The sequence below is a fragment of the Manis javanica genome, chromosome 15 (genome assembly GCF_040802235.1).
Source record: "Manis javanica isolate MJ-LG chromosome 15, MJ_LKY, whole genome shotgun sequence".
Classification (NCBI taxonomy): Eukaryota; Metazoa; Chordata; class Mammalia; order Pholidota; family Manidae; genus Manis; species Manis javanica.
Genome location: NC_133170.1, coordinates 7,368,639 through 7,394,066, shown reverse-complemented (window position 1 = coordinate 7,394,066; position 25,428 = coordinate 7,368,639). Strand labels below are relative to the sequence as shown.

Below are 25,428 nucleotides of genomic sequence, written 5' to 3'. Positions count from 1 at the left end.
TCCCCTTCAGATCAGGAACAAGACAAGACACCTCTTTCCACATCTATCAGACACTGCACTGGAAGTTCTAGCCAAGGCAACCAGGCAGGAAAAATAAAATGAAAAGCTCTAGATTAGAAAGGTAAAACCCTACTTGCAGATGACATGACCTTGTACATAGATAATCCAAGAAATTCACTGAAACTCTATTAAAACTATTAAGTTTGGCAGAGTTGCAGGATGCAAAATAAATAAACCCAAAAAATTATATTTCCAAACACAGGCAATAAGTAACTTGAAAATAAAACAATTCCATTTATAATAGCATTTATAAAAAACTAAAATACTTAGGCATATTTTAACAAAAGAACTATAAAATTATACTCTTAAACTACAAAAAAATGTTTTAAGAAACTAAAAATGACCTAAATAAAAGGCCATTCCATGTACAAGGATTGAAAGACTACGTATTCTTAAAATGGCAATACTTCCCCAACTGATCTACAGATTGAGTACAATGTCTAACAATCCCAGAGGGCTTCTTGCTGAAATTGACAAGGTGATCCTAAAAAATATGGTTTTTTTTGAAGTTACCTTTTTTTATTATAGAAAAATATATATAACATAAAATTTACAACTTTATTTTTAAGTGTACAGTTCTATGCATTAAGTATATTCACACTGTTGTGGAATCATCATTATCATCCATCTCCAGAACCTTTTTCATCTTCTCCAATTCAAATTGTGTTCCCCTAAAACACTAACTCCCCACTCACTCCCCTCCTCATCCATTGTCAACCACCTTTCTGGTTTCTGTCTCAATGAATTTATTGCTATAAGTACCTCATGTAAGTGGAATCACACAGTATTTGCTCTTTTGTGACTGACATTTCATTTAGTGTAAGTCCTCAAGGTTCATCCATGTTGAAACATTTGTCAGAACGTCCTTTCTTTTTAAGGCTAAGTAATATTCCATTGTACATCTATACCACATTTTGTTTTCACATCCATCACTGATGAACACTTGGCTCACATCTGCTTTTAGGACACTAGGAATAACACCATTGGGAGCACAGGTGTACAAACATTTCTTCAAGACCCTTTTTTCAACTTTTGAGTATATATCCAGAAGTGAGATTGCTGGATCATATAGTAATTCTATGTTTAATTTTTCAAGCAATTGACATATTGTTTTCTACAGTGGTTGTACCACTTTATATTCCCACCAGCAATGCACAAGGGCTCCAATTTCTCTACATTCATGCCACCAGTTGTTGCTTTCTAAAGATTTTATTCTTTCATTTTGATAATAGCTGTCTTAATGGGTATGAAGTGGTATCTCATTGTGTTTTGATTTGCATTTCCCTAGTGATTAGTGATGGTGAATATTTTTTCATGTGTCATTTGTGTTGTTCTTGGACCATCTATGATCTTATTTGGAGAAATGTTTACTCAAGGTCTTTGACTATTTTTTGAGTTACTTATTTTTTTGTTGTTAATTAAAGGAGTTCTTTATATATTCTGGATATTTATCACTTGTCAGACACATGATTTGCAAATATTTTCTCCCACTCTGTGGGTTACATTTTCACTCTGTTAATAGTGTCCTTTGATGTAGAAAAATTTTTTATTTTGACAGAACCCAATATACCCATTTTTTTCTTTTTTGCCTGTGCTTTTATAGTGTCATATTTAAGAAATAATTGCCAAATCTAATATCATCAAGCTTTCTCTATGACTTCTAAGAGTTTTATAATTTTAGCTAATACATTTAGGTCTTTCACCCATTTTGAGTTAATGATCCTAAAATTTATATGGATTTTAATGGTCCATGTGGTCATGGTTTAGGTCAATTGTTCAATGGTTTCATATGGTCAAACAACTCAGAATATCCAAAACAATCTTGCAGAAGATAACTGGAAGATTCAACCTTCCTAATTTCAAAATTTACCACAAGCCTACAGTAACAAAAACAGTATAGACCCAGGTTGAAGATTAAAAAAAAAAAATTAACCAAATAGAATGAGAACCCAGAAATAAATCCTCACATTTATAGTCAATTGATTTGACAAGGTTGCCAAGACAATTCAACGGGCAAAAAATAGTTTTTTCAACAAATCTTAGTGTGAGACAACTTGATATCCACATGCAAAATAATGAGATTGGCCCCCTTCTTCATACCATATACAAAAATTAACTCAAAATGAATTAAAGACCTAAATGTTAGAGTTAAAACTAGAGAACTCAAAGAAAACTGAGAAATCTTTGTGAACTTGGATTTAACAATGGTTTCTTAAATATAACACAAACCACAAACAACAACAAAAAGATACAGGACATCATCAAAACAAAACTTTTGTGCTTCGAAGGACATCATCAAGAAAATGAAAACACAACCCACAACTGGGAGCACATTTTTGAAAATTATATGCTTGAATTTAGAATATATAAAGAACTACGACTATTAGACAAATAACCCAGTTAAGAATGGGCAAAGGATCTGAATAGGCATTTCTCAAGAAAAGATAACAAATGGCCACACGAAAAGAAGCTCAACATTATTAGTCATCAAGGAAATGCAAATCAAACCACAACACACCATGACCCACCTACTAAGAAGGCTCTAACAAAAAGGTAAATAAAGAGCGTGTTAGTGAGTGTAGAGAAACCTGAACCTTCATGCATGGCCGGCAGGAATGAGAAGCAGTGCAGCTGCTTTACAGAACAGTTCAGCAGGTCCTCAAATGGAGGAACATGGAATTACCACTCAATATATACCGAGAGAAATGAAAATGTGTTCACGCAAAAATCTGCATACAAGTGTTCATAACAGTATTATTCATAATAGCCAAAGAGTGGAAATGATCCAAACGTCCATCAATGGATGAGCAACTAAAATAAATGGGATATATCCATACAATGGAGTATTTGGCAATAAAAAGAAATGAAGTACTGGTTCATGCTATACTACATGAATGACACCTTAAAGCATTATGCTAAGTGAGAGAAGTCATCCACAAAGGACCACACGATTCCACTGATATGAAATGTCTAGAATAGGCAAATCTATAGAGAAAGAAAATAGAATGGTTGCCCAGGGCTGAAGGGTATGTTCAGGGAAAAGAAGTGACTACTAACAGGTACAGAGTGTGGCGGGGATAGTGATAAAATGTTCTAGAATTGATTGTGGTAATAGCTGCACAATTCTGCGTATATATTAAAAAATACTAAACTATACACTCTAAGTGGGTAAACTGAATGATATATGACCTATATCTCTACAAAGCTATTACAAAAAAATTACAAGGAGCAAACATTACAGAACTGAAAGAAAAAAGAGATAATTTCACAACTTGAATACTTCCACTCTTCTCAGTAATTGAGTATCATACTACAAACTGAATTAATTGCATCAAAGATTGAATTAATCTTAACTGAAAATTTATACTACTTTTCAAGTTGTGAAGACAAACTGCTTTTTTTTTCACAGTATTCTTTATTTCTAGTTAAAAAATACCCAGATGGGAGTTATTTCAACAACAAAAACATAAACAAAGAGAAACTGCAAACCTCTGGCAATCCATTTGAATAGCATTTACACATTTTTCTCTTTCATGATTTGCTTGATAGTCCCTTAAGTTATTACATATTTTTCTGTGCATCTCTTTCTCAGGGAGAATGCAAGGTGCAGTTTTCAAATTGCACAGGTATTTGTCATTTAAATGGGATTTGCAACAGTAAGCATAAACTATAGACTATCTTTTTAATTTTCCGTCATAATATTTTAAAAATACTCATCGGGCATGTAAATTTTGAATATAAACATCAAGCATGAAGTTTTCCGTAACTATGTTACCTGATCAATTCCTTTTCCTTTGCACTGAAGAATGATGACCTCAAGAAGTTTGGCTGCATGACATTCTGCATCTTCTCCCGCATCTCCACACAGTACCTGCAATAATCACAACTGAGCTCGGCAGTGAGCGCCACTGCACAGAATTTAATCAAGTCCCCGTGAAGCAAATATCACATAAAAATTCAGCCATAAGAATCCTAGCTTTGCTTGCTCTGTGAGCTTACCTTGCCAACACAAAGAGGGAAGGTCACAACAAAGTCCATCTATTGCCTTTATCTAGTCTAATTCCTTGTAAGAATAATTTAACTCTATGTTAGTAAAGTAGGCTATTAAATTAACTGTCTAGATAAATAAAGCTTCCCTTTAAAAACAAAAGAAAATCAAAATAAAATAAAATAACCTTTTTAAACAATGAATAAACCTTACACGTCTCTATTCCTTTTGAATTCTTGTCCATATGCACCCACTTTTTCATAATAAGCATATTTAGTATTACACATCTTTTAATTTCCTCACATGAATTTTGTAACTAGAAATATTTCCCAGGAAGGTTATAACCATTTAGGACATACAATATCACAGTAGACAAATATAACAGAGTTTACCAGACTGTTTCAATATTGTCCATTTTGTATTTTCACTACTATAAATGAATCTATAATGCAATGTTCATACATAAAATTTGGAATTTGGTTGCCTTATAATAAGGTTCCCAAAAGAGAGATCCATTGAGTTATTTGAAATTACTTAATTTCTATATTTGAAATTAAGAAATATGGAAAAATTACTAAGAGTTAAGATATAAGAAAAAGAACACACTTAACCTAAAGAATAAAAACAGAAAATTAGAAATATAGACAAAAAGAGGTAATAGAAACAAAAAACAGAATCAGTGAAAAGAAGACTTAATGGAGTAGACAACTTTTATCAAAATTATTTTTGGAATGTGAAGAAGTTAAATTTTACAAAATTACTGGAAAGCAGACGTAAGTGCAGATAAAGGAGAGATTAAAAATAAGAGAATACTGTGGAGGAATAATAATAAGAGAATACTATATATTTGAAAACTTAAATTGTATAATTTCCTAGACAAGTACAACTTAGGAACACTAAATTAAAAAGAACTTCCAGATAAAGAGGACATATTGAACATTCTCATTTAATTTTATTCCTTCCCCACAAGCGATTACAATGATAGTAAAGAGATTTTAGAGGCATACATCCACAAACACAAAGAAAAGGAAAAAAGAAACAGCTATAAAATTTTGGAAGCTAACCTGGGAAACAGATGGATCAGTGAGCTGAATCGTAAGCAGGTAGAAGGCAAATCCAAGAATCAACCATATTTACACAAACTTAAAATTCTACCTCTAGATAGAGTATGTAGATCTAGATTCTAATGCGAATGGGCTCTGGAAACAGAATGCCTTGGTTAACATCCCAGCTCTGCCACTCACTATCTGTGCTTTTAGAAAAACTATTTAACCTCTTTGTCTCACTGTTCCCACCTATAAAAGGAGTATAAGAATAGACTTACATCATGGGGTTGTATGATACAGGAAGAAAAAAATCACTTTTCCCAAAATTGCATTTACTTGATTTTTCTGTTTGTTGACTTCAGGCTCCCCTACCCTCTACCCGCCAAAAAAAGGAGGAGAAACTAAATATATTTCAGTAATTTAAAAAATGGGCTCTGGAGCCAGATTACCTGAGTTCAAATACCTATGTGACTCAGGACAAAAGTGGCGGACAGTCTTAAACATGACACACAATACAAAATTTTCAAGTTAAGATTCCAAGCTCCATTTGAAAATACAAAATGACAAACATATGTTGATGAAGACAATACAGAAATAAATGTAATAGGAAACAAAGTGAAAAATATCTTGAAGTAAAACAAATATTATAAGCACCACTATAACAATTGACCAGGACATGCTTACCTTTCTACACATTGTAAAAAGTATTTCTAAATGCTTTGGATTTGAAAGTAAAGTATTTGTGTCTATTGTCACATAATTATGCAGGAGAGGCATCATGTCTGGAAAAAAAATTTAAAAACCCAATGACACTTGAGTAACAGGAGTAGAAATAAATTATTCCCACTGAAACCACATTTCTATGGCACCCACACATTACTTCCCTTATAACCACAAATTGCTAGAAACAGAAGTGATAAATCTGCCCTTTTTGTAGATGAGGAAAATGAGAAAATTAAAACACTCGTTTATGACAGCGTTGTTCTGAATTTCCTTCTTTTTCTCCACAGCCCTCATCACCTTCTGCCGTACCGTGTATTTTCCTGCTTGTCCGCGTCTTCCCCGGCTTCCCTCCTCCCCGCAACTAGAATCCACGTGCCAGAAGAGCGTGCATTATTTTGTTCACTGCTACCTTGCTGAGCTTAGAACGCTGCTTGGAATACAGTCAGTATTCAGAAAACACTGAATTAATGTATGGACATATGCACTGGTCGCAAACGAAGTTACAAGAGGGAATAACAGTGTCACTCCTGCTGTCTGTATTCCTAGAGCTGAGAAACACTACTGTGTACCACCCTTCAGTCAACAGGGAAACTATTTTCTTATTAGTACTGGAATCATGTTTGTCTTTATGTTGAGTTTCAAAGGAAATAATATCTAGGCACAGAAAAGCAAAACTATTTGGTCCCAGCCATACCTGTAAAGTATTCGAAAGAATCCTGCTGAAAAACCTCATATAATATACCTAGAAGCTGCCACATCTGAGGAGAAATGCCATGGCAGGTTAAACTATATGCCAGTGAAAGAATTTCTTCATAGAATTCTAGAAAGAAGAATATCTCTGGTTAGAATGCTAGCAAATAGCAACAATTAAACACAAACACCACCCAGGAGAGGATTTCAGCTATCCTCACACATGTTCCTCCCGTATCTAACGTACTTTCTGAGAATCCCTTACTCAGTATTCACATCTTCTGCTACATAATATTTGTACCTTCCTTTTCTTACCAAGACCTGCACCCCACCTGAACTCAAAAAGACAAGGCCAAGAATTGTTTTTGCCAAACTTACCTAAAATACTGAAAAAAATACTTCTTTTATATGTCATAATATATAAGATATAGTTTATACTTATCAAATCATATTAGAAATGGATACAAGAAGGAACAGATCACCATATTTCAAGCACAGGACTTCTAACTGACAAATAATTAATATTCTTTGAATAGCTTACTTAAAGCTAAGTCAAAATATCTTCCTGTCTCACATACTTTTACAAACTATATACTGAACAATATTTTCTCAATTTACAAAACTTTTAAGTGCATACTGTATTTTTAAATTTACCTTAAGACAATTATACCCACGATAACAGGTAAGACTGCAAAGGGCATGTTCTTGTATTTGCACATATATTTGTCAAAAAAAAAAATTATATCTAAGCCCACAATCAAAAAGCACAAATGTCAATATAAAAATTTCAAATAATGCCTACCATGTCACTGAGCAAAAAATTTAACTTCAAGGTTTTTGTTTTCTCTTACTAAATGAACTAATATTTATCCTGGAAGCCTGAATAAAGTTTTTTCTGTAATGCTATTTAAAACTTAATACATTCATTCAATGACTCTGTAACGTCTTACTACGTTAATAGACAGTGACTGAACTGGGGGTGCTGAGGACTTGATAATATGGACGAATGCTGAACCACTGTGCTGTGTATTTGAAACCATTGTAAGATTGTATATCAACGACACTAGTAAAAAAAGAAAAAATGCATTCAAAAGCTAGTAATACAGATAGCTTCCTTATTGAAAGTAAAATAAGATGGAAATCACAGGTAATGGGAAATAATTTGTTACTTAAGACAATCACTTGAGAAAAAACAAATCATCTTAATATAAAGTTTGGGTGATGAGAGAAGGGCAGCAAATACCTCTTCCCATTGAAAGCCTAAACATGAAAAGGGGCCCGATAGTTCTTTTCACGACCTTGACAGCTATGGCATGTATGCACGACCTGACCACTCAGACGCTCAAAACCAGGACTCTGGGATTTGAGGGAGAAACTAAAAGGCACAGAGCTATTACAGATGTTTCGTGGCTGTGCTAGAGTCTGGGCTGCAGTGGACGGCAGGCTGAGACCTGGTTTTCACAAAGGCAGCAGTGGCCTCCTAAGCAGACCATTTCCGTGGCAGAATCCTGACTGGCTTCCCCTGGATTCCGTGAACTACTAAATATCCTTCCACTAAATTCCACTCAGGCTTACACTGACTACAAGTTATTTCGAACGTCTGCAACCAAGAAGACTGGCTGTGAGAATGGCATGGTTTTACTAATTTGGACTTCCTGTGTAAAATAAAGCAGGTGAAGCTGTAATAGCTAAGCCCAGCTTCTAATATTAAGTGAACTTTTATGACTAAATTAGCAATGAAAATCGACAAAGGAAGGAAGGAAAGTGAGACAATGGAAAGAAACCGGACTATGGACATAAATGTGGTCAAGCTGCTGAGGTAGGGGTCCTAGAATAACAGATTCTGCCCACAACATCTTCCAGAACAGGTTTGGTTTATTTTAATCCAAGATCCCATATGGCCACGTATCGCTTCAAAAAGGGCCATTAACACTACATGCATCACAGCTAAAAACAAGAGAGATCCTGTTTAGGACTAGGGATAGGGTATGAGAGGAGACAAATAATTGGAACCCTAGCTTTCCCCTCTGCCCACTGCACCCCAAAAACAGGCCCTTTTCCCTTTCTTAATGGTCTGATGTTCTAATTGCTCAAATCAAACAGCTGGGAGAGGTAGATGACAGAAGGCTGCTAGAAGCTATTCCTCTTTGCCCTCCAGAGTTTTCCTCCTCAACATTTCTTTAAATCTAAATGGAGAATTTCCAGTTACAAAATCTTCCATGAGTAAGGACATCAGTGAATATATTCTTTTTTCGCTTATCAGCATCTCTGTGACCAAACCAGAGTTTGAGAACCACGGCTTTACAGCAATTCGAAAGTAAGGACGAAGCACCCTAGACTGAGCGCAAGATAATCCAGAGACGGGAGCAGAACGTACTGGAACACTTTACATATATTCAATCTCATCCGTTACACCTCTATTCTTAGATATGTAAATGTATATGCATACTGTGTATTGCCTATAAATACATATTCAAATATTATTCACATATAGTAGCAGTGCATGCTCTATTTTTACTACTGTTACGAATAATACAAAGTCTGGAGACAACTGCTCATAAGCACTAACATGCTTTGCTTCCACCTTTTGTCTGCACGCTACACAGGTTGCATCTCCCCCCTGCCCACGTGACGTGGGTCTGGCACCTCCAAAATGCTTGGATACTACAAAAAAGTAGCCCCTCTACAGACTGCCATCAGTTGGTAACATTCGACATCAGTTACTGATTCTATTCAAAAGTTAGACACTGTGACAGATAACAGAACAATGATTTCACACTTCTGACAGGCCATCTGCCTACCATTTCACATTTTCCAATCCCAGATTAATGTCAAATCACCTGAACTTCATCCCAGTTCCTTCTTTCTAAACATGTAAAATTTTTAATTCTGTCCTTTAAAAACTCCAAGACCAAAAATTCTTAATTGGATTTATTAAGCTAATCTCTAAATGAAAATACAGATATCTAACAACAGAAACTATATCCCAAAATTAAAGGGAATGAGTGCTTCTTTCTCAAAAGTGTCCATCTTGTTGAATTTGAAGGGCTAAATACTGTACTTTCAGTTCATCAAATTAAAAAATATTCTCAATTTACCTTTGCCTCTGCCTTTGTACTCACCAATTACATGTTTCTGCAAAACAAGATCAATGATTTGTAGACAGATAGACTCTAACTGCTGCATAACCTAAAGAAAAATTTTAAACATTTAGTTTAAAATTCATCATCACAACCCTTATATTAATCTAGAAGTTCAGTATTATCCCAATAAAAACATCAATAGGACCATTCTTAGGAGGAGAAATTGGCAAGTTAATCCTAAACTTCCTGTGAAAAATGAAAAATGCAAGAATAATCTGAAAAACAGACTAATGATGGAAGTGGGAATTAAATCAATGATAACTTTGCAAATTAAGTTAGTTCCTCACCTTGTATTTTATACCAAAGTAAATTCCTAATGTATCGAAGATTTCAATGTGAAGACTTACTCCATAAAAATACTAGAAGAAATAAAAAGACTTCGTGTATGACCCTGAAGAGGCGAAATAACTCAAAACCAGAAACTAGAAATAAATACATTGGACCATTTGATTTGCAAAAATTAAAAATTTCTACATAGGGCAGGGGAAAGTCAAAGACAAATGCAAAGTTGAGTTGAATGGTTTCAAATGGTATCACAGAGATCAAATTCCCCTCACATGAAATCAAATCAACAGAAGGCAAAGTTGATAAAAAAGAAATACCAATGAGCTTAAGCTTATAACGAGATGTTCCTTCTAATACATGACAAGAGTACAAATTCTAAGTGCAAGATCAACGCTTCTCACCCTTCAGACTGACACTGACCTGGAAGCACGGGGCTGGAAGAGGCCTGCTGTGCGGTGGCCTGGGGGGTTTACTATGAAGTCGGCACATACTATGAAGGCCGCGTGAATAATAGCCTCCGCCTGCCTCATCCGTACATCCTCTGACCCACAATTCCACTTCAAGGAATATGCCTTCTAGACTTATGATTATATGTGCAGAATGACATGTAAAAAGTCATTCATTGCAGACATGATTGTGATTAGTCACAAAAAATGTCCCCTTAACAAGGGACAGTTAAACTACAGTGATTAATGAAGGACTGGTTGTATAAATCTGACATATCATACAAAGGGTCGTTATGCCACTATTAAAAATATCTAATTTTATTGACTAATGTGGAAGGATCACCAAAATATTAAGTAAAAAAATGGCAGATGAAAACTGCAATCTATTGTTTTCATAAAAGAAAAATATACACCCTCAGCTTTACAATATTATAACAGGAAAACCTCTGGAAGGATGCAAAAAGCCTGGTCAAGGAGCTGCCTCCCCGAGGGCAATGAGCTGACTGCGAATCGAGTGGGAAGCTGAAATTTCACTGGATGCCTTTTGAATTTTTCAACATTTTTTCGAAACAAGTAAATATTTACATTCGTCACGGGTGGAAAGACAAGTGCCAAATGATTTCCCTCATTTGTGGAGCACAACAGCAAAGCAAAACTGAAGGAACAAAGCAGCAGCAGACTCCCAGACTCCAAGAAGGGACTAGGGGTTACAAAACAGAAGGGGTGGGGGAGGGCGAAGGGGATTGAGGGGCATTATGATTAACACACAAAAATAATGTAGGGGGGGCACCGAGAAGGCAGTACGGCACAGAGAAGACAAGCAGTGACTCTATAGCACGTTACTATGCTGATGGACGGTGACTGCAATGGGGTGGGGGTGGGGGGACTTGATATATGGGTGGATGTTAGAACCATAATGCCGTTCATGTGAAACCTTCAGAAAATTGCATATCAATGATACCTGTATTTTTACAAAATACAGTTGACCCTTGAAAAATGCAGGGGTAAGGGGTGCAGACACCTGCACAAAAATCTGCTTATAATTTTTGACTCCTTAGAAACTTTACTACTGGCCTACTGTTGACAGGAAGCCTTGCCAATAATGTAAACAACCAACATACATTTTGCATGTTATTTGTATTATACCCTGCATCCTTACAGAAAGCTAAAGCAAAAAAACTCATGACATTTTCCATTTAAGTATCTTCTTTCAACTTTTGAGTATTCTTTGCATATTCAGCTTAAACTGCTGTCTTAAAGTTCAAATGGTCCAAAATTTCCCAGTTTAAAAATTATTTGAAACCATTAAGCAAAACAAGATACAAAAATGCTTAAGTATCTAGTTTTTTTTTTTCATTTCTAATTTTGTTCTTTATACATTAAGTATTTGTACACGTATTCATACATGTGTGATTTTCTTCCTCTACAGGAAATGCTGTTTTCAAAGTTTGCTTTTAATAAGCCAAAGGTCAAAATCATAGGACAGGCAGTGAGGAGACCCAGATTCCAGTCCTTGTTTTGCTCTGATTATCTATGACCTTCGTAAAGCCAAGTAGCCGAAAATCAAGTTTTCCACCTGTAGGTTAGGAAGCTGGACCTGATCGGTGCTCAATTTCAACCCACGTCTCCTTTGATAATCCAGTAAGTTCCCATGGCTCCTTTAACTTTATTTGAAATTTAAAATAAACTTAATATCAAGACTAAAAAAATTAAAACAAAAAGATAACAAGCTGTTTTGTTTCCAGACTCATCCTGCTGCTCAATCTAGTACTTCCCACACACACGTGGGAAAACTAAGTCCCTTCAAACTGCAAATACAAGCCCTACAAATGAAGTGAACGAGTTATCCTTACGTGTACTTGGAGTTTCATTTGGAACATCTCACTGTTCCCTAGAGGTCCATGCAGTTTGAACAGTACAAAAATAAAATAAGATAACGAATATGGAAATAAAAATTCACGTTAAACCTGTTAGGCAAAGAAAGGCCTGCCCGGGAGAATAAGGAACCCTTTTTAAGACTCTGGTAATCTCCCATTGGTATGTGATAAACACTGGATAAAATATTGGATAAACAAGGGTTTAAGAGTGCTATTTACAGACCCCACACCTGCTTCCTAAGTCCCACTGTGCATAACAAGAGTTTCCAATCAAGTCGACTTGTGCTCATACGAGTGATGAACACAAACCTAACTTGAGTTAAGCAGAGGCTACGTGATGCTTGCGGAGGACAGCAGTGGGTATAAGTGGGGATAAACTGATACGTTATCAGAATAATCTGACTGCAAACTCAAAACTCTGTGGCCATGTACAAGTCTCTTGATACTACAGGAACTTCATTTTCCACTTCTATAAAAAGACATTGCCATTATCTGCTCTATCTCACGGTGACACCAGTGAGATTCTATCCCCTACTGGACATGAAAGCACTTGGTAACTGTCAGCACAAATTCTTGTCCAAGTACTGTCCCGGAATTCAGGTTAGAAAATATTGTACTTCAAGTTCCTCCCTTCTATTCTCAAGATATTTGTTACATTGGAATTTTGGTCCATTATTTAATGTTGGCCACTGTGACTGACTGGCTACCACTCTGTCAAGCAGACTAGACTACGGATTCTGGTAACACAGAGCTCGTATCTTACTCAGTTTGACATTCCACAAACACCTAGCCTGGCACATAGCAGATGTGATAACTAAAGCCAGCTTGGCACAAAGGGATTCCCCATAACACTTTACAACCATGTGTAGCGCTTCCCCCTCAATCATTTTAATATTTTTCTTTAAAACTTAAAGGTAATTTTTGAAATCTAGCAACATAACTAAGTAACAATTTAAACATCAAGACGCTAAAATTCATGCCCATTGATAATACAAATTTCAGTTTATGTTACTATAATGATACAATAAAACACAAAGAAATCCTACCTCTTTATGATCTTCTACAACTGTCAAGACAGTATCAATGGTATGTAAAATTCCCATGGCCATTACAGTTTTGTCTTCAATCTCCTCATATTCATCGCTTTGCAGAACTTTGCCAAATATCTCAGCCTAAGAAAACAACATAAACATATTCAACAGTTAGCGCTATCACACCTGCCCCTCACTACTGAGTCAGCCAACGGCAGGGTCACACAGCTCAACATCAGCATTGCTCAATCTTTAAGTTATACACATTTTGCTGAGTGAATCAAGGATAGAACCTGTCATGTTTTAAACAGAGCCGTTTGTGTTTTTGCTGGTCACGAGTAAGGAATGTACAGTAACTATTACAATCAGATAGCTAATATTTAACTTGTGGTCATTAAACAGATAAATCCCAAATCTAGGGAAACTGAAATCCAATAAAATTCAAATGAAAGACTTGATAGATTTAGAAGATAAAGTCAAGGAATCACCTAGAAAATGAAGCAAAAAGAAGACGCGGAAGACAGGCGAGAAAAGGTAAGGAAATTAGAGAGCTCACTCCTGGCCCAATATTTCACATCAAAGCTACAGAACAGAAAAAAATGGCAGGGAGAAATTCATCAAAGAAGAAATACAAAAAATTGCCCAGAACTGAAGTAAATGAGTTTCTAGATTAAAAGCCCAGAAAATGAAAATTTAGGAGGCTCACATCGAGGCACGTCAGTATGAAACCTCAGAATACTACAGATGAAAAGAGATGATCCTAATGTTTTTAGAGTAAGTCTAATTAACTATAGAAACTAACAACTCTCAGAATTATCAGAGCAAATGATTTTTTTTTTTATTAAAGAGCCACTGATATGCAATCTTATGAAGGTTTCACATGAACATTGTGGTTTCAACACTCACCCATATCATCAAGTCTAGAGCAAATGTTCTTATATTAATATTTCAGTTACATATAAAACTTAACTCCAAATATTAGATTTAACTTATTTAGATCATTCAAAGTTTTTACACCAAACTAATATAAAACTTTGCCCAGTCTTACCAAATGCTGGGTCATATCAACAGCAATTGAGGCTACTTCTTGACTGTATTCACATATCATCTTCTGGATAACATTAGTAACATCATCATTTTCTGTCTCTCTAACAATGTGCAAGAGCTCCTGCATAATAGGCCTCACGTGCGGCTTCATATATTCCTTAGCTAAAGCAATGAAACAAACCAAATCATTCACAGGTAGTACAAGGAATTAACTTGGTCACAAAGTGAAATGACACAAGATAATAGGTTCTAGACAGACATTTGCCCTGTAGTAAGTTACAAAGCTGTACCAAAATAATCACCAATATATCAACTTTCCCATGAGTAACACAGGGATAAGCAGTCTGCACAGGAAAGAACAGTCCAGCCCAAAATGCCAATGGCCCCCGCTGAGAAATTCTAATTACACGTGTGCTTTGTCATCAGCGTAACTTTCAGAACATGGATGTGGTACTGGGATACAGGATAAGGAATCGCAGTCCCTGATGCCCTGCCCCGCCCCGTCTCTGCCTATCCGCCTCCCTACATATCCTTATACTATATTCAGTCCTCCCACTGAAACACTGTTGAATAGAATAAACTATGTTTATGTTCTTCATATGCGAAGCTTGAACCCTCAGATCATAGGTCTATCGAAACTTTGAACAGAATATTCTTCTAGACAAACACATGAGGCATCTACGTTACTACTCACCAGAAATACTACTTGCTATTTGCAGAACCAGGAGAACCATAGAATCCTGGAGTTGAAAGAATCCTGAAACCATCTAATCTAAGCCCCATGAAATCTAAATGTATGGAAATCTAAGCCTTGACAGACCATGTGCCTCGCCCCGGTTCACATGCCAAGTTACTAGCCCCATCGAAGCTCGGCCCCGGATCTCTGGATTCCCAGGTACCCGAGTGTCCAACAGTTATCAACTTGTTCCCCCATCTAAACTTTTTCTGGAAATCACAATCAGGAGGAATTCCTAAAGAGGGAAAGAATAAATGACAAAAGCTCAGAAATCTAAACCCTGAACCTTCAGACTTAGAGAATCACCCTTACTAGGGAAGAAAGTCAATAGAACTATTTGTGAAGACTATGTCACAAACAAAGAAAATACGCCTTCTAAAAGGTATTTTCAGCTTTACCTTGTGTCTGGTTAGAAATTAAGGACTGAAGAGCAAGCGCAGCTTCGACCTTGACAGGCATCTCCTTATCTTCAATCAGGCTCTTCTTGGCTAGTTCAAGGGCGTTCCTGAGGTTCAGCTCATTATGGAATTTCAAAGAACTGAACGCATGAAGCACCCAACAGGACTGCATTACGAGAAGAAAGTAAGCAGGGAACTATTAGGATCATGACATTCTGTCATAATGTCACACATATAACATCCTACTATGTAAAATATCATTAATTACCAAGCACTGTTTTCAAAGGTAGCATATCAGCCTTAGTTGCTAACTTCTGGCTTTCCCAGTCTTTTCATTAAAAAAGACAATCTCCGAGAATAGAAGTCCTGTTTATGCTTTTAATATTATGATTCATAACTAATTTATTATTTGTATGTAAAAACTGCTATAACCCCATGCTTGCCATTCATTTGCTGCCTTCATGCAGGCAAATGAAATCTTTTCCCTTATACTAACTGGCTTAGCAAACGGCTCGTTTTCATTCAGATATGGTATAAGGAATTTTAAACCATGTATAGGTTACCAACTTTTTACACCACAGAATCATATTATTACTTTCTAAAAATTTTCTATGTACATAAAGCTCAATCCACAGTAATTCATTTGAATTACTAAAGACCTTCAGCAAGAGAATTACAGTTCACATAGCCTGTCTATAAAAATCTGTATGTGCTCTCTGCTTCTCTAACCTACATTTACCTGAATACTTCTCCAGTGACTATTAGCTTCTATTTATAAATGCTCTAGAGTGTATAAGACATTGTTAACCTATGATGTTTCCAACATTTTTTGTGCTGATTTAGTTATAAAGATAAATACTAGTCTCTTAAAGTTATATTTTTATTTCTCCATAAAATATTAATTCTAGAAGTAATATACACTTAGAACATAATTAAGTTTACATAGATTATTTTCTCCATTTTTCTAAGGTATATCTACTTAATATACTAGAAATCATAGTCAAGTTTTTAGCCAAACTAGCACTTCATGCTGTTTTGGACACAGGAAACTAACCAGTTTATGCATTTACGTTGTACCATTGCTCTAGTATCATCTCTCTCACCGCATGTTTTGTGAATGCAGCAAGTGAGGCTATGGTAAAAAATGAGAACAGCTGAAATGAAGCCCATAACCCCTTTATTTTCTAGTTTGTTCTTTTTTCAGCTTGGGAGATCATAAGGACATTCTAATTGACCTCATTTTGTCTCACTATGTGGTAAAAGGTCAATTTATCCAAAAACATTTAGTTCAATAATTACCTTACAAATGAAGATCTTAAGATAGATAAATGGAAATAAAGAAAACTTACTCTAGCTCGAAGATATCCCAGGTTAGACAATAACAATGGAAATACATGATTCTGCAGCAGCAACTCCATTTGGTCCTTGAACAAACTCTTCTGTTAGGGAAGAGAAACTGTTTCAACTTACCAATGTCTTTTTCATAGGTAGAAATCACATTCTAATAAAGTATGTTTATTACAGCTTACACTTCATATACTCCTATTTGCAATTTTGTAAAATTGACCTACATATTGCCATGTTTTAAAACAAGACAGAAACAGTACCTTAAACATAATTTGACATGCTTGATTTTTGTAGAAATAACACTAATAGTCATTTCTTCTCTTTGTCTCATCTAGTGAATTCCATACTGAAAAACTGCCAAATACGAAAGTCAAACTTTCTTTTTAATTAAAGAAGCAGGTGATAGAAAGAAGGGTATTTGCAGTAAACTCTCCACAGAAGTAGTCACCAGCTTCAAATTATCTGTAACTTTCATATGCTCTCATTTGCCTGTACTTCACAGTTTCATTAAGTAAATTAAATTTTGAGTAGCTTAACCTTCAATAAAATATCAGCCAGGGAACCAATCACATGCAGGGCTCCATCTTTCTTCCTAGGGTCAAAGTTCGGGTCTGTTAGGATTTGATAACAGAATGACATCATTTTTGGTAACACCTAAAGAAACAGAAGAATCCATTTCAGTCTACATGAGCTTTCACTGCCTTGCTATAATATTAAATATGAACGCACAAATTTTTTAAACTAAGTCATTTTATATTGTTTCATCAAGCAATTATAATTAACAAAATAACCCTTTTTCCTTACTAGAACAGAAAAATATTCTTAAAGCAATAGAGTATAACTAATAATACAATTGTTCAAATACTAGGGGCATATTAGAGTGTCAAATCAATAGTCAGTTTTGAACTTAAAGAGAATAACCAGATACCTCTTTTCTTTTCTTTGCAGCAATATATAAAAGAGCCTGGGCTGCAGTGGTGGGAGAAGCATAATCTTCAAAAATATCTAAGATTTTAAAAGGTTAAAACATGTTAGTAAAAACGTAATTACTTATTATAGATTTTAAACCTGACTGACCACTACTCCAAAACTAAGAAATAAAACGGTCCATATATGAGACTGGTTTATAGCATAAAAAAGCTGAAGCTAAAGATATATAACCAGTATTCTCTTGCACAACAATATTTATCAAACTGTATAGGTTGTGCTTTTAAACAAGCATATTAAAGAAAACAATACATATTAGGCATATCTGTTTCTGAGGACAGGAAAAGTACTTTATCTCTACCAAAATACAACAAAGATTTACTTTGTGCTTACTATGTGCCAGGCACTGGTTTAGGCTCTGAGGATTCAAAGATCAAAACAAATGCGTTCTCATGGAGCTTACGTGGTGAGAGAAAGACACAGATCATTTATACACCTACACACACACACACACACAACAGGTCAGGCTAAGAACATATGTACAACAGGGTAAAGAGAAAGAGAGTGACAGAGAATGGGGTGCTAGTTTAAATGGGGCGTCAGGGAAAGCCTCTCTAATTCTCTGGTAAGGTGACACTTAAACGGAGATGGAGTGAACAAAGCAGAAAGCTCCCCATGGACCCCCAAGGATAAGGCTCTCCAGAGGAAACCCCAAGTGTGAGACCCTGGAGGCACTACTAGGACAATGCCTGGCTCTGTCAATGGACAGGTTCAGCAGGTATTCAATGCACATGCATTAAATATTTGCCTGTTTAAAACATATCACTTAATGTCATGAAAATTTTTCACAAATTTCTGATTACGCAGTCTTACAGAAGAATCTGAAAACCTGAAGAATATCTGGTATGTCCATATTTAAATATAAAAATAAAATAAAATCTAAGTTTTTGTCTCAAAATATAAAATAATAACTTTTATTAATAAAATAATATTTTATTATTTTATTATAATAATAAAATAAATATAATAATAAAATAAAATTTTATTAATAAAATAATAACTTAATAACATTTATTAAGTACTTAACTGTGCACCAGGCATTATACTACAATTTTACAGGCATTTGGAATTCTATGCTAAGCAGTTAAAGCAGTTAGTTCATGTGTATTATCCCACTTAATCCTCCCCACACTATTATCATTGCCTGTTTTTAATATAAGTTTTCAATCAACACTCACAGCTCTTAATTATTACATTTCTAAAAACTGAGATACTATCTTATTTGCTATGAAGAATAAGTGAAAAATAATGGTAGCTTTCTGAAAGCTAACTATTTACCTTGCACATCACAAAAACATAGGGTATTACAGAAAAGCTAAACGTTCAAAGAATGCCTTGAAGATTATAGAAGACAGATGGGCTAATCATTCTGCTTCTAGGAAAACAAAAGCATTAAGAAGGGGAAATAATAGAGTATACATATGTGTAATGATTTTCAAAAGGAAATGGTAGACTGGAGGGATAAATGGTAAATACTGTTTCTTACTCATATGCTTTTCCTGCCCATTGTCTCCAAGAAAAGAGGCACTTCCACAATTACCGATCAAATAATACTCAATGCAAAGCTTAAAAACAACACAGCCCAGTAATCTAGCATCTATACCAGCAGGCGTGACTCAGGGAGCTGGAGACACCAGGCCCAACGAGGGGACAGCACTGCATTATCACACACCTCCAGCACGCCTTGGGCAGTGCTAGGCTTATTCGTTGTTTGTCTCAACTCTTACTGAAGGCAGACTATTCGCAGAGGAATGCAGAGGTGTAGGAAGGATGGGGAATGCAAAATAAAGCAGAGATAAGACAGAGTCCCCACCCTCGGACAGTGCTAAGCTGTGGGAGAAACAGAGGTACACAAACATTTTGCTCTATTAAGGGCCTATTCCATGAAGCAATTAATTCAAACTGGGGATAAAAGAGAATGAATGCAGGCCACCTACATGGTTCAACAACTTCCCAAAAGACCCAAGCTATAAGGACACCCGCAGACCTAAGCCACAGAGTGGGGCCACTGTAGGGTAATACTTAGTCCCTAATAAGGGGGCTTCTAAAATATGCAGAAATCCAAAGGATGCCCCAGACTAAGACCAACCCAACCTACAAATGGTTATCCAGACAGCACAGAAAGGGGTGATCATTACAGATCAGCATCTCAACAGAAAAAGTTATAATTGGCTCCATGACTGCTTCAGCACCCGAAAGAAATGAAGAAAGTGGCTTTTCATCTCCCACACCCAAAGGCCTCCAAAGCCCATTGGTTCAAATAAAACATCAAACTCTCATGAGAATAGTGTTTATCATGCAAATCAGAACTTCAGGAATTTAACAATAAAATCTGCTTAAAAATATAAATTCAGTTATATTACTTTACACATCCAGGAACTGATGAGAAATAAAATCATCTTGATTACCAAATTTCATCCTTATATACTCGTATGGATCTTCTTGCCACAGCTCTTCATCCTCGTCTTTATAACACATCACAGAAAAAATCACATCTTCAGAGATATTCTAAGAAGAAAAACAAAACAGCAAAAGAGTATATGCTATCCAGATTTGGGGAATACTTAAAATACTGACAGCCTCTGCGATGTTACTTTTCCAAATGGTTACATTGACCTTTCTGTTAAGCTTGCACTGGCTAAGGTGAACACAAGAAAGCTAGAGCCTGGTGTTATCAGCTAGAGCCGGTAAGAGTTAAGCATAAGATATTTTAAACAACTGATACAAGGTACATAGAAAGAAATTAATGTAAATGCTATTCTTTGAAGCAGTAGCAGGGACAATAAAATTTTACTAACAAATCACCATTAATCATACCTTGACTTTTTAAGATAGAAAAATAAATATCAAATCAAGTTTATACTTACTATTATCTCTCCTATTGTGAACATTTTTACACTTCCATTTTGGTCCTAAATGTCAATGTGTCTGCAATATTAAAATTTGCCTTTCCTCTTACATTTTTTGAAAACCTAATTTCCCACAGTACAAACGTGGGGTTCAGGAGGAAAAATGTTCCACCTAAGGGCATCTATGTACGTTGCCACTAATACTCTATTTAAAGACTAACATTTACCTATGTAAAACAGAATCATCTCAACACTTATTCCAAATTAAATAATTCTAAGAGAAAAAATTCAGCCTAAAGATCATAGTTTTCTTATTCCTATATAACAGCTATGTAAAAATAAGGCCAAAGGCATCAAAGAGAAAAAAAAAATTCACCCTTAGGTTACAGGAAAATAGTAAATAAAATGAAATCGATATATTAACTGCAAAGAAATGATCGCTATTTGATCAAAGGGATTAGGCAAACATTCTTAAGATGACTGCAGAAAACAGTACAGAAGATACTATATTTGTGAGACCTTAATAAAATAACACTGAACAAATTCTATCCTGGATAACAAAGCCAAAGCAAAATAATTTATTTTCCTTTTTAGATACCATTTTAAGAGATTATAGAATTTAAGAATTCATAGTTTGGGAGGGGAAAAATTCCTGACATCTTTGAATTACCTAAAATTATCTGTATGCAAATAAGAATTTACTTAATGACCTGTAATTTTTTATTCTCATTTGTTCTTTAATACTGAACAAGTACTTTTAAGTAAAAACAATTGATATAAAAACAGAAATCTTTAATTTCTGCTATAGAACTCAACAACCTAAAAGGATAAATAAAAACTTTATTTGCTCATCCTGACAGAAGGAAGCGGCCATGTACCAGGCTTCATTTTCTGCAAAATAACAACTACCTTACTCAACACTCCTGGTGACTGTTTTCAAAATGCTATCCCACAAAATAACTCATCTGATCCTAGCACAACCCTTAGATAAGAAGGGCAGAAAAACATGAGCTGACTGAAGAAACTGAACCTAAATGGGATTCCAAGCAAAAGCGACTGAATCTGAGTCTTCCAACTCCTAAAACACTTGAATTTCTAAACCTTTCATATCGCTTATAAGACTGCACTCATCTGACATTGTTAATGGAAACAAAAATACATTAAGCACAAAACACAGGATTCGTAATACTTACCTCTGTCTAGAAAACCTGATTTAACCAGAGAATGATTTTGGAGCATTGCTCCCTGACACTAACCTGTATGTGCGGCTTCATGTGCTTCCATGTCACAGAATGAACGACTCCTTGGCTGAGATAGTTGAATGCTTGCTGAAGAATACGGGGGGCTACGTACTCTTTCTGTCTATACTGATCTAAAATTTTTAGCAGTACCTGTAGGAAAATAGGAAGAGAAAATACAGGAGAATATAAACAATTTTAAGTTTAAGGCGAGGGGCATTTTAGGGATGACATAAAACCCATATCCGTAGAGGTAAAAATTAACTTATTTTTAGGGAAATCAATACATTGTGAGAAAGCTCCTGGGCAGTTTTATTAGATAGGCCCACGTTATATTGAACTGAAGGGTGTCTCACTGTCATTTCTAGCCACTTATCCTGTTTTTAACCTGTGGAACTACTCAGAATAAGTCTATGCTCTATTCATATACTAGCTCTTCAAAAAACTGTAGTAAAAAGCTCTACCGAACACACTTCAAGAGGGCAATTTTAGGGTGCTTAGTGAGTTTAACAGCTGTGGAAAGACTTCTGTTTTAAAAAAAAATCACAAAAGACTGGACTAAATGTAATTAGAAACATCCATTCGGCAAGAGACATCATAGACTTTGATATCTTATAAAGGTACATTTCAAAGTGGAAGAGAAATGCTAAGGTACCCAAAAAATAGTCTTTGAACAACTGATTAGCCCTCTGTATAGAAAACTAAGCTTGCTCCCTAACTAAATTCATATCAAAATAAATTCCAGATGGGGAACTGTTTTAACAATAATAAAAAATGAAAGCATAGAACTCAGAGAAGAAAATGTGGAAGAATTATCATCTCAGACCATGGAAAGTCTTTGTAAACGTAACACAAAACTGAAAATTTTCTTTTAAAAGATTGTTTATAAGGAAGAATTCATGCCCAAAGTGGCTGTGACTGTCCCAGGGACCCTCCGTCAGAAGCAGCACTACAAACCCAACTCCTCCAATTGCTGGTCTCCAGAGCTCTCACTACATAGCAAGTTTATAACTGAACTACTGAATAAATAAAAAGGGCCTTGCAAAACATGTACAGAATTTATAAATTTGCAACATGAATTCAGGTTATGTAAAGTTCAGATTTACACAATTTTTCAGAAGCTGCCATCACCTAGATGCCCCTTCTGTGATACAGGCTAAAAGAGACACTATTGAACGCAGTTCTTTCTAACACAGTTGTGCCTCATACAGGAGGAGATGGTGGGAGTTGAGACACAACAGGAAAGAACAGTTTCTCATAAGAAAGCTGTTTTTAAACACTAGGAATTTATACTTTAAATAACCAAGGTACAAATACATTAGATATGGATGCAGTGGCATAAATTTAAATGTGTTTGTGTGCATATACACACACGCATTTCTGTGACACTAGAAAAACTACCGAACACACTTTGAGAGGGCGTCAACTTTAGGATGCTTAATGGGTTTAACAGCTGTGGAAGAAGACAGAGCTGCCCAGCTTCCCGATTATCCTAGTGCCCATACTGAATTGCTAAACAGTTCATTTTACTCATTGTTCACTAATTTTCCCTACAGACTGTCTCATGAGCCAACAAAATATAATGTGAAAAAATTACAGCCATAGCTTTCCTGAATTGTTCCCAAAGTACTTTTTAGAAATAACCCATAAAAGGAATAATTTTAACTACAGTGACAAGGTTGAAGTATTTATTGTATCACTGACAATAAAGAAAACTAATATGCATAGATTTATAAAATCTAGAAATACCCTCCATGTGATGAAAGCTTAAGACATTTACTTCATCTTTGCTTCTTCAATACAGTCCCAACAGCCAGTGCTCATTGGTTATTAAATTTTACTTGTTGAAATATAAACGAAAATATGATTCAAATGGCAATACAGAGTAACCAATCTTCATGCCCACTTGTCCTTTGTAGCTTTTAAATATTAATATGAACTTGGACAATTTCTCAAAAACTCCTAATTTTCACTGTATAGAAGGGTCCCCAAACTTCCACAAAAAAATGTATAAATTCTCAGCTGAAACTCTTAACTTCTGAGCTCAACTCCTCTTGAAATAGATCAATTCATATTACACAAATCTCTTAATATAAAAGCTCAGAAGAAAGAGGAGAGGCTCAGAGAAAAAAAGCATAAGAAATTCCTAAGAGATGAGAGAGTTAACAGAAGAACCCAATCTAACAGTGGTGACTCGTGTACACCAGTAAGAAATGACTTTACTTTCAGTAGTAACCATCCTTTAATTTAAAAAGCTTATTACCTGCTGAATTCCCACTGCATAGGTTTTCAAAAAGAATTCAGAAAATTCAAAGTATTCTTTCGTGACATTTCCTGGGCTTCCATATCTTAAAATACGAAAAGAAAATGTTTAAATACTGTTAATTTTAAAAACAAAGCATGCTCACTAGTTTAAATACAGTCCCTTGTTGAAAGTTATATTCTATTTAATACTTTCCCTTTTTTCCCAAGCCCCAAGATGAAACCATGAGCTATACTGAGACTCTGGGCCATGCTTAAAATTTCAAACAGAAACTTCCAGCTACTTAACCAAGAGCTCCTACAGGGGAAATATTACAAATAAAAATATGTTATGACTTACTTTTCCCAATAAATTATTTCTATAATTAAATCTGACTAACTTTCCTATGGAGCTGAGTGGCGAAGCACCTTTTTATACAACTCCTGGGTATTTCAAATAAGCTAAACGATGTTGTTTTTCCATTCTTTTTTACAGAAGAATTGAAAGATCCAGAGAAGGTCCACATCATCACAATCTCACAGTCAATGACCACAGTGAAGGCTACTTTAAAACAGGTGACTTTTTCCCTCTGTGGCACCGAAGATAAATATCATGTACTAGGGACCTATCCAGTCCATTACATCCCACACCGGGACACTGACCTTAAGGTCATGAATCTAATAAGCACGATTACCGTTCAAAGAGACGCGTCACGATGTGCAGCGCCCACTTCTTACACTTCCACCAGACTAGTTCTGGCCTATCGTCCTCATCGATTTGCAGAGTCTCCTAGGAAGACAGAAACACCCAGATTGAACTTCTGCATAATAAAAGGGGTTATGTGAGTAACAAAGGCAGAATGAATCATGATGTAGATTAAGCAATGTTAAATATGAATTTAGATTGCCATACACAAATGCAAATTCTTAGATTTCCAGGTAGGAACTAAATCAGCAATGAGAATTTCAACTAACCAATGTTGTTTTTCATACTTATCTCCTTATTTCCAAAAGGCCTGAAGAAGTAGAAAACAAATTAAAAAACACCATGTCCCTTGAGAAAACTCAGGAATGACAGAAAAACTCCATATCTTGATCTGGGTGATAGAAACACAGGTATATGTTCATCAAAATTCAATGAACTGTTCACTAAATTCTGTTTGTATTTATGTACATTTATGTACATCAGTTAAACCTGAACATAATTTGTCCCAAGATATGGATAAGGATATTGCACATTTGAAGGCAAGCTTAGACTTAAAAATATTTTACATACTTTTAGTTAATTTAAGTAGT

General features: G+C 35.4%; 1 protein-coding gene across 2 annotated transcripts in view; it reads right to left on the bottom strand.

Annotated features, from left to right (window-relative positions):
* The window catches only part of IPO8 (importin 8), a 57,664-nt gene that overhangs the window by 11,916 nt on the left and 20,320 nt on the right, over positions 1 to 25,428 (bottom strand). The window contains exons 7-20 of one of the 2 annotated variants that reach the window (XM_073223502.1): positions 24,828 to 24,922; positions 24,155 to 24,239; positions 21,910 to 22,044; positions 20,213 to 20,312; positions 17,746 to 17,822; positions 17,355 to 17,471; positions 16,820 to 16,909; positions 15,471 to 15,636; positions 14,338 to 14,498; positions 13,305 to 13,430; positions 9,606 to 9,696; positions 6,512 to 6,637; positions 5,779 to 5,876; positions 3,836 to 3,931 (exon numbers count right to left, since the gene is read on the bottom strand). In XM_073223502.1, the coding sequence (XP_073079603.1) occupies positions 3,836 to 3,931; positions 5,779 to 5,876; positions 6,512 to 6,637; positions 9,606 to 9,696; positions 13,305 to 13,430; positions 14,338 to 14,498; positions 15,471 to 15,636; positions 16,820 to 16,909; positions 17,355 to 17,471; positions 17,746 to 17,822; positions 20,213 to 20,312; positions 21,910 to 22,044; positions 24,155 to 24,239; positions 24,828 to 24,922 (1,563 nt within the window). The remainder of the gene's footprint in view (positions 1 to 3,835; positions 3,932 to 5,778; positions 5,877 to 6,511; positions 6,638 to 9,605; positions 9,697 to 13,304; positions 13,431 to 14,337; positions 14,499 to 15,470; positions 15,637 to 16,819; positions 16,910 to 17,354; positions 17,472 to 17,745; positions 17,823 to 20,212; positions 20,313 to 21,909; positions 22,045 to 24,154; positions 24,240 to 24,827; positions 24,923 to 25,428) is intronic. The other variant, XM_073223503.1, reaches the window with a different exon arrangement.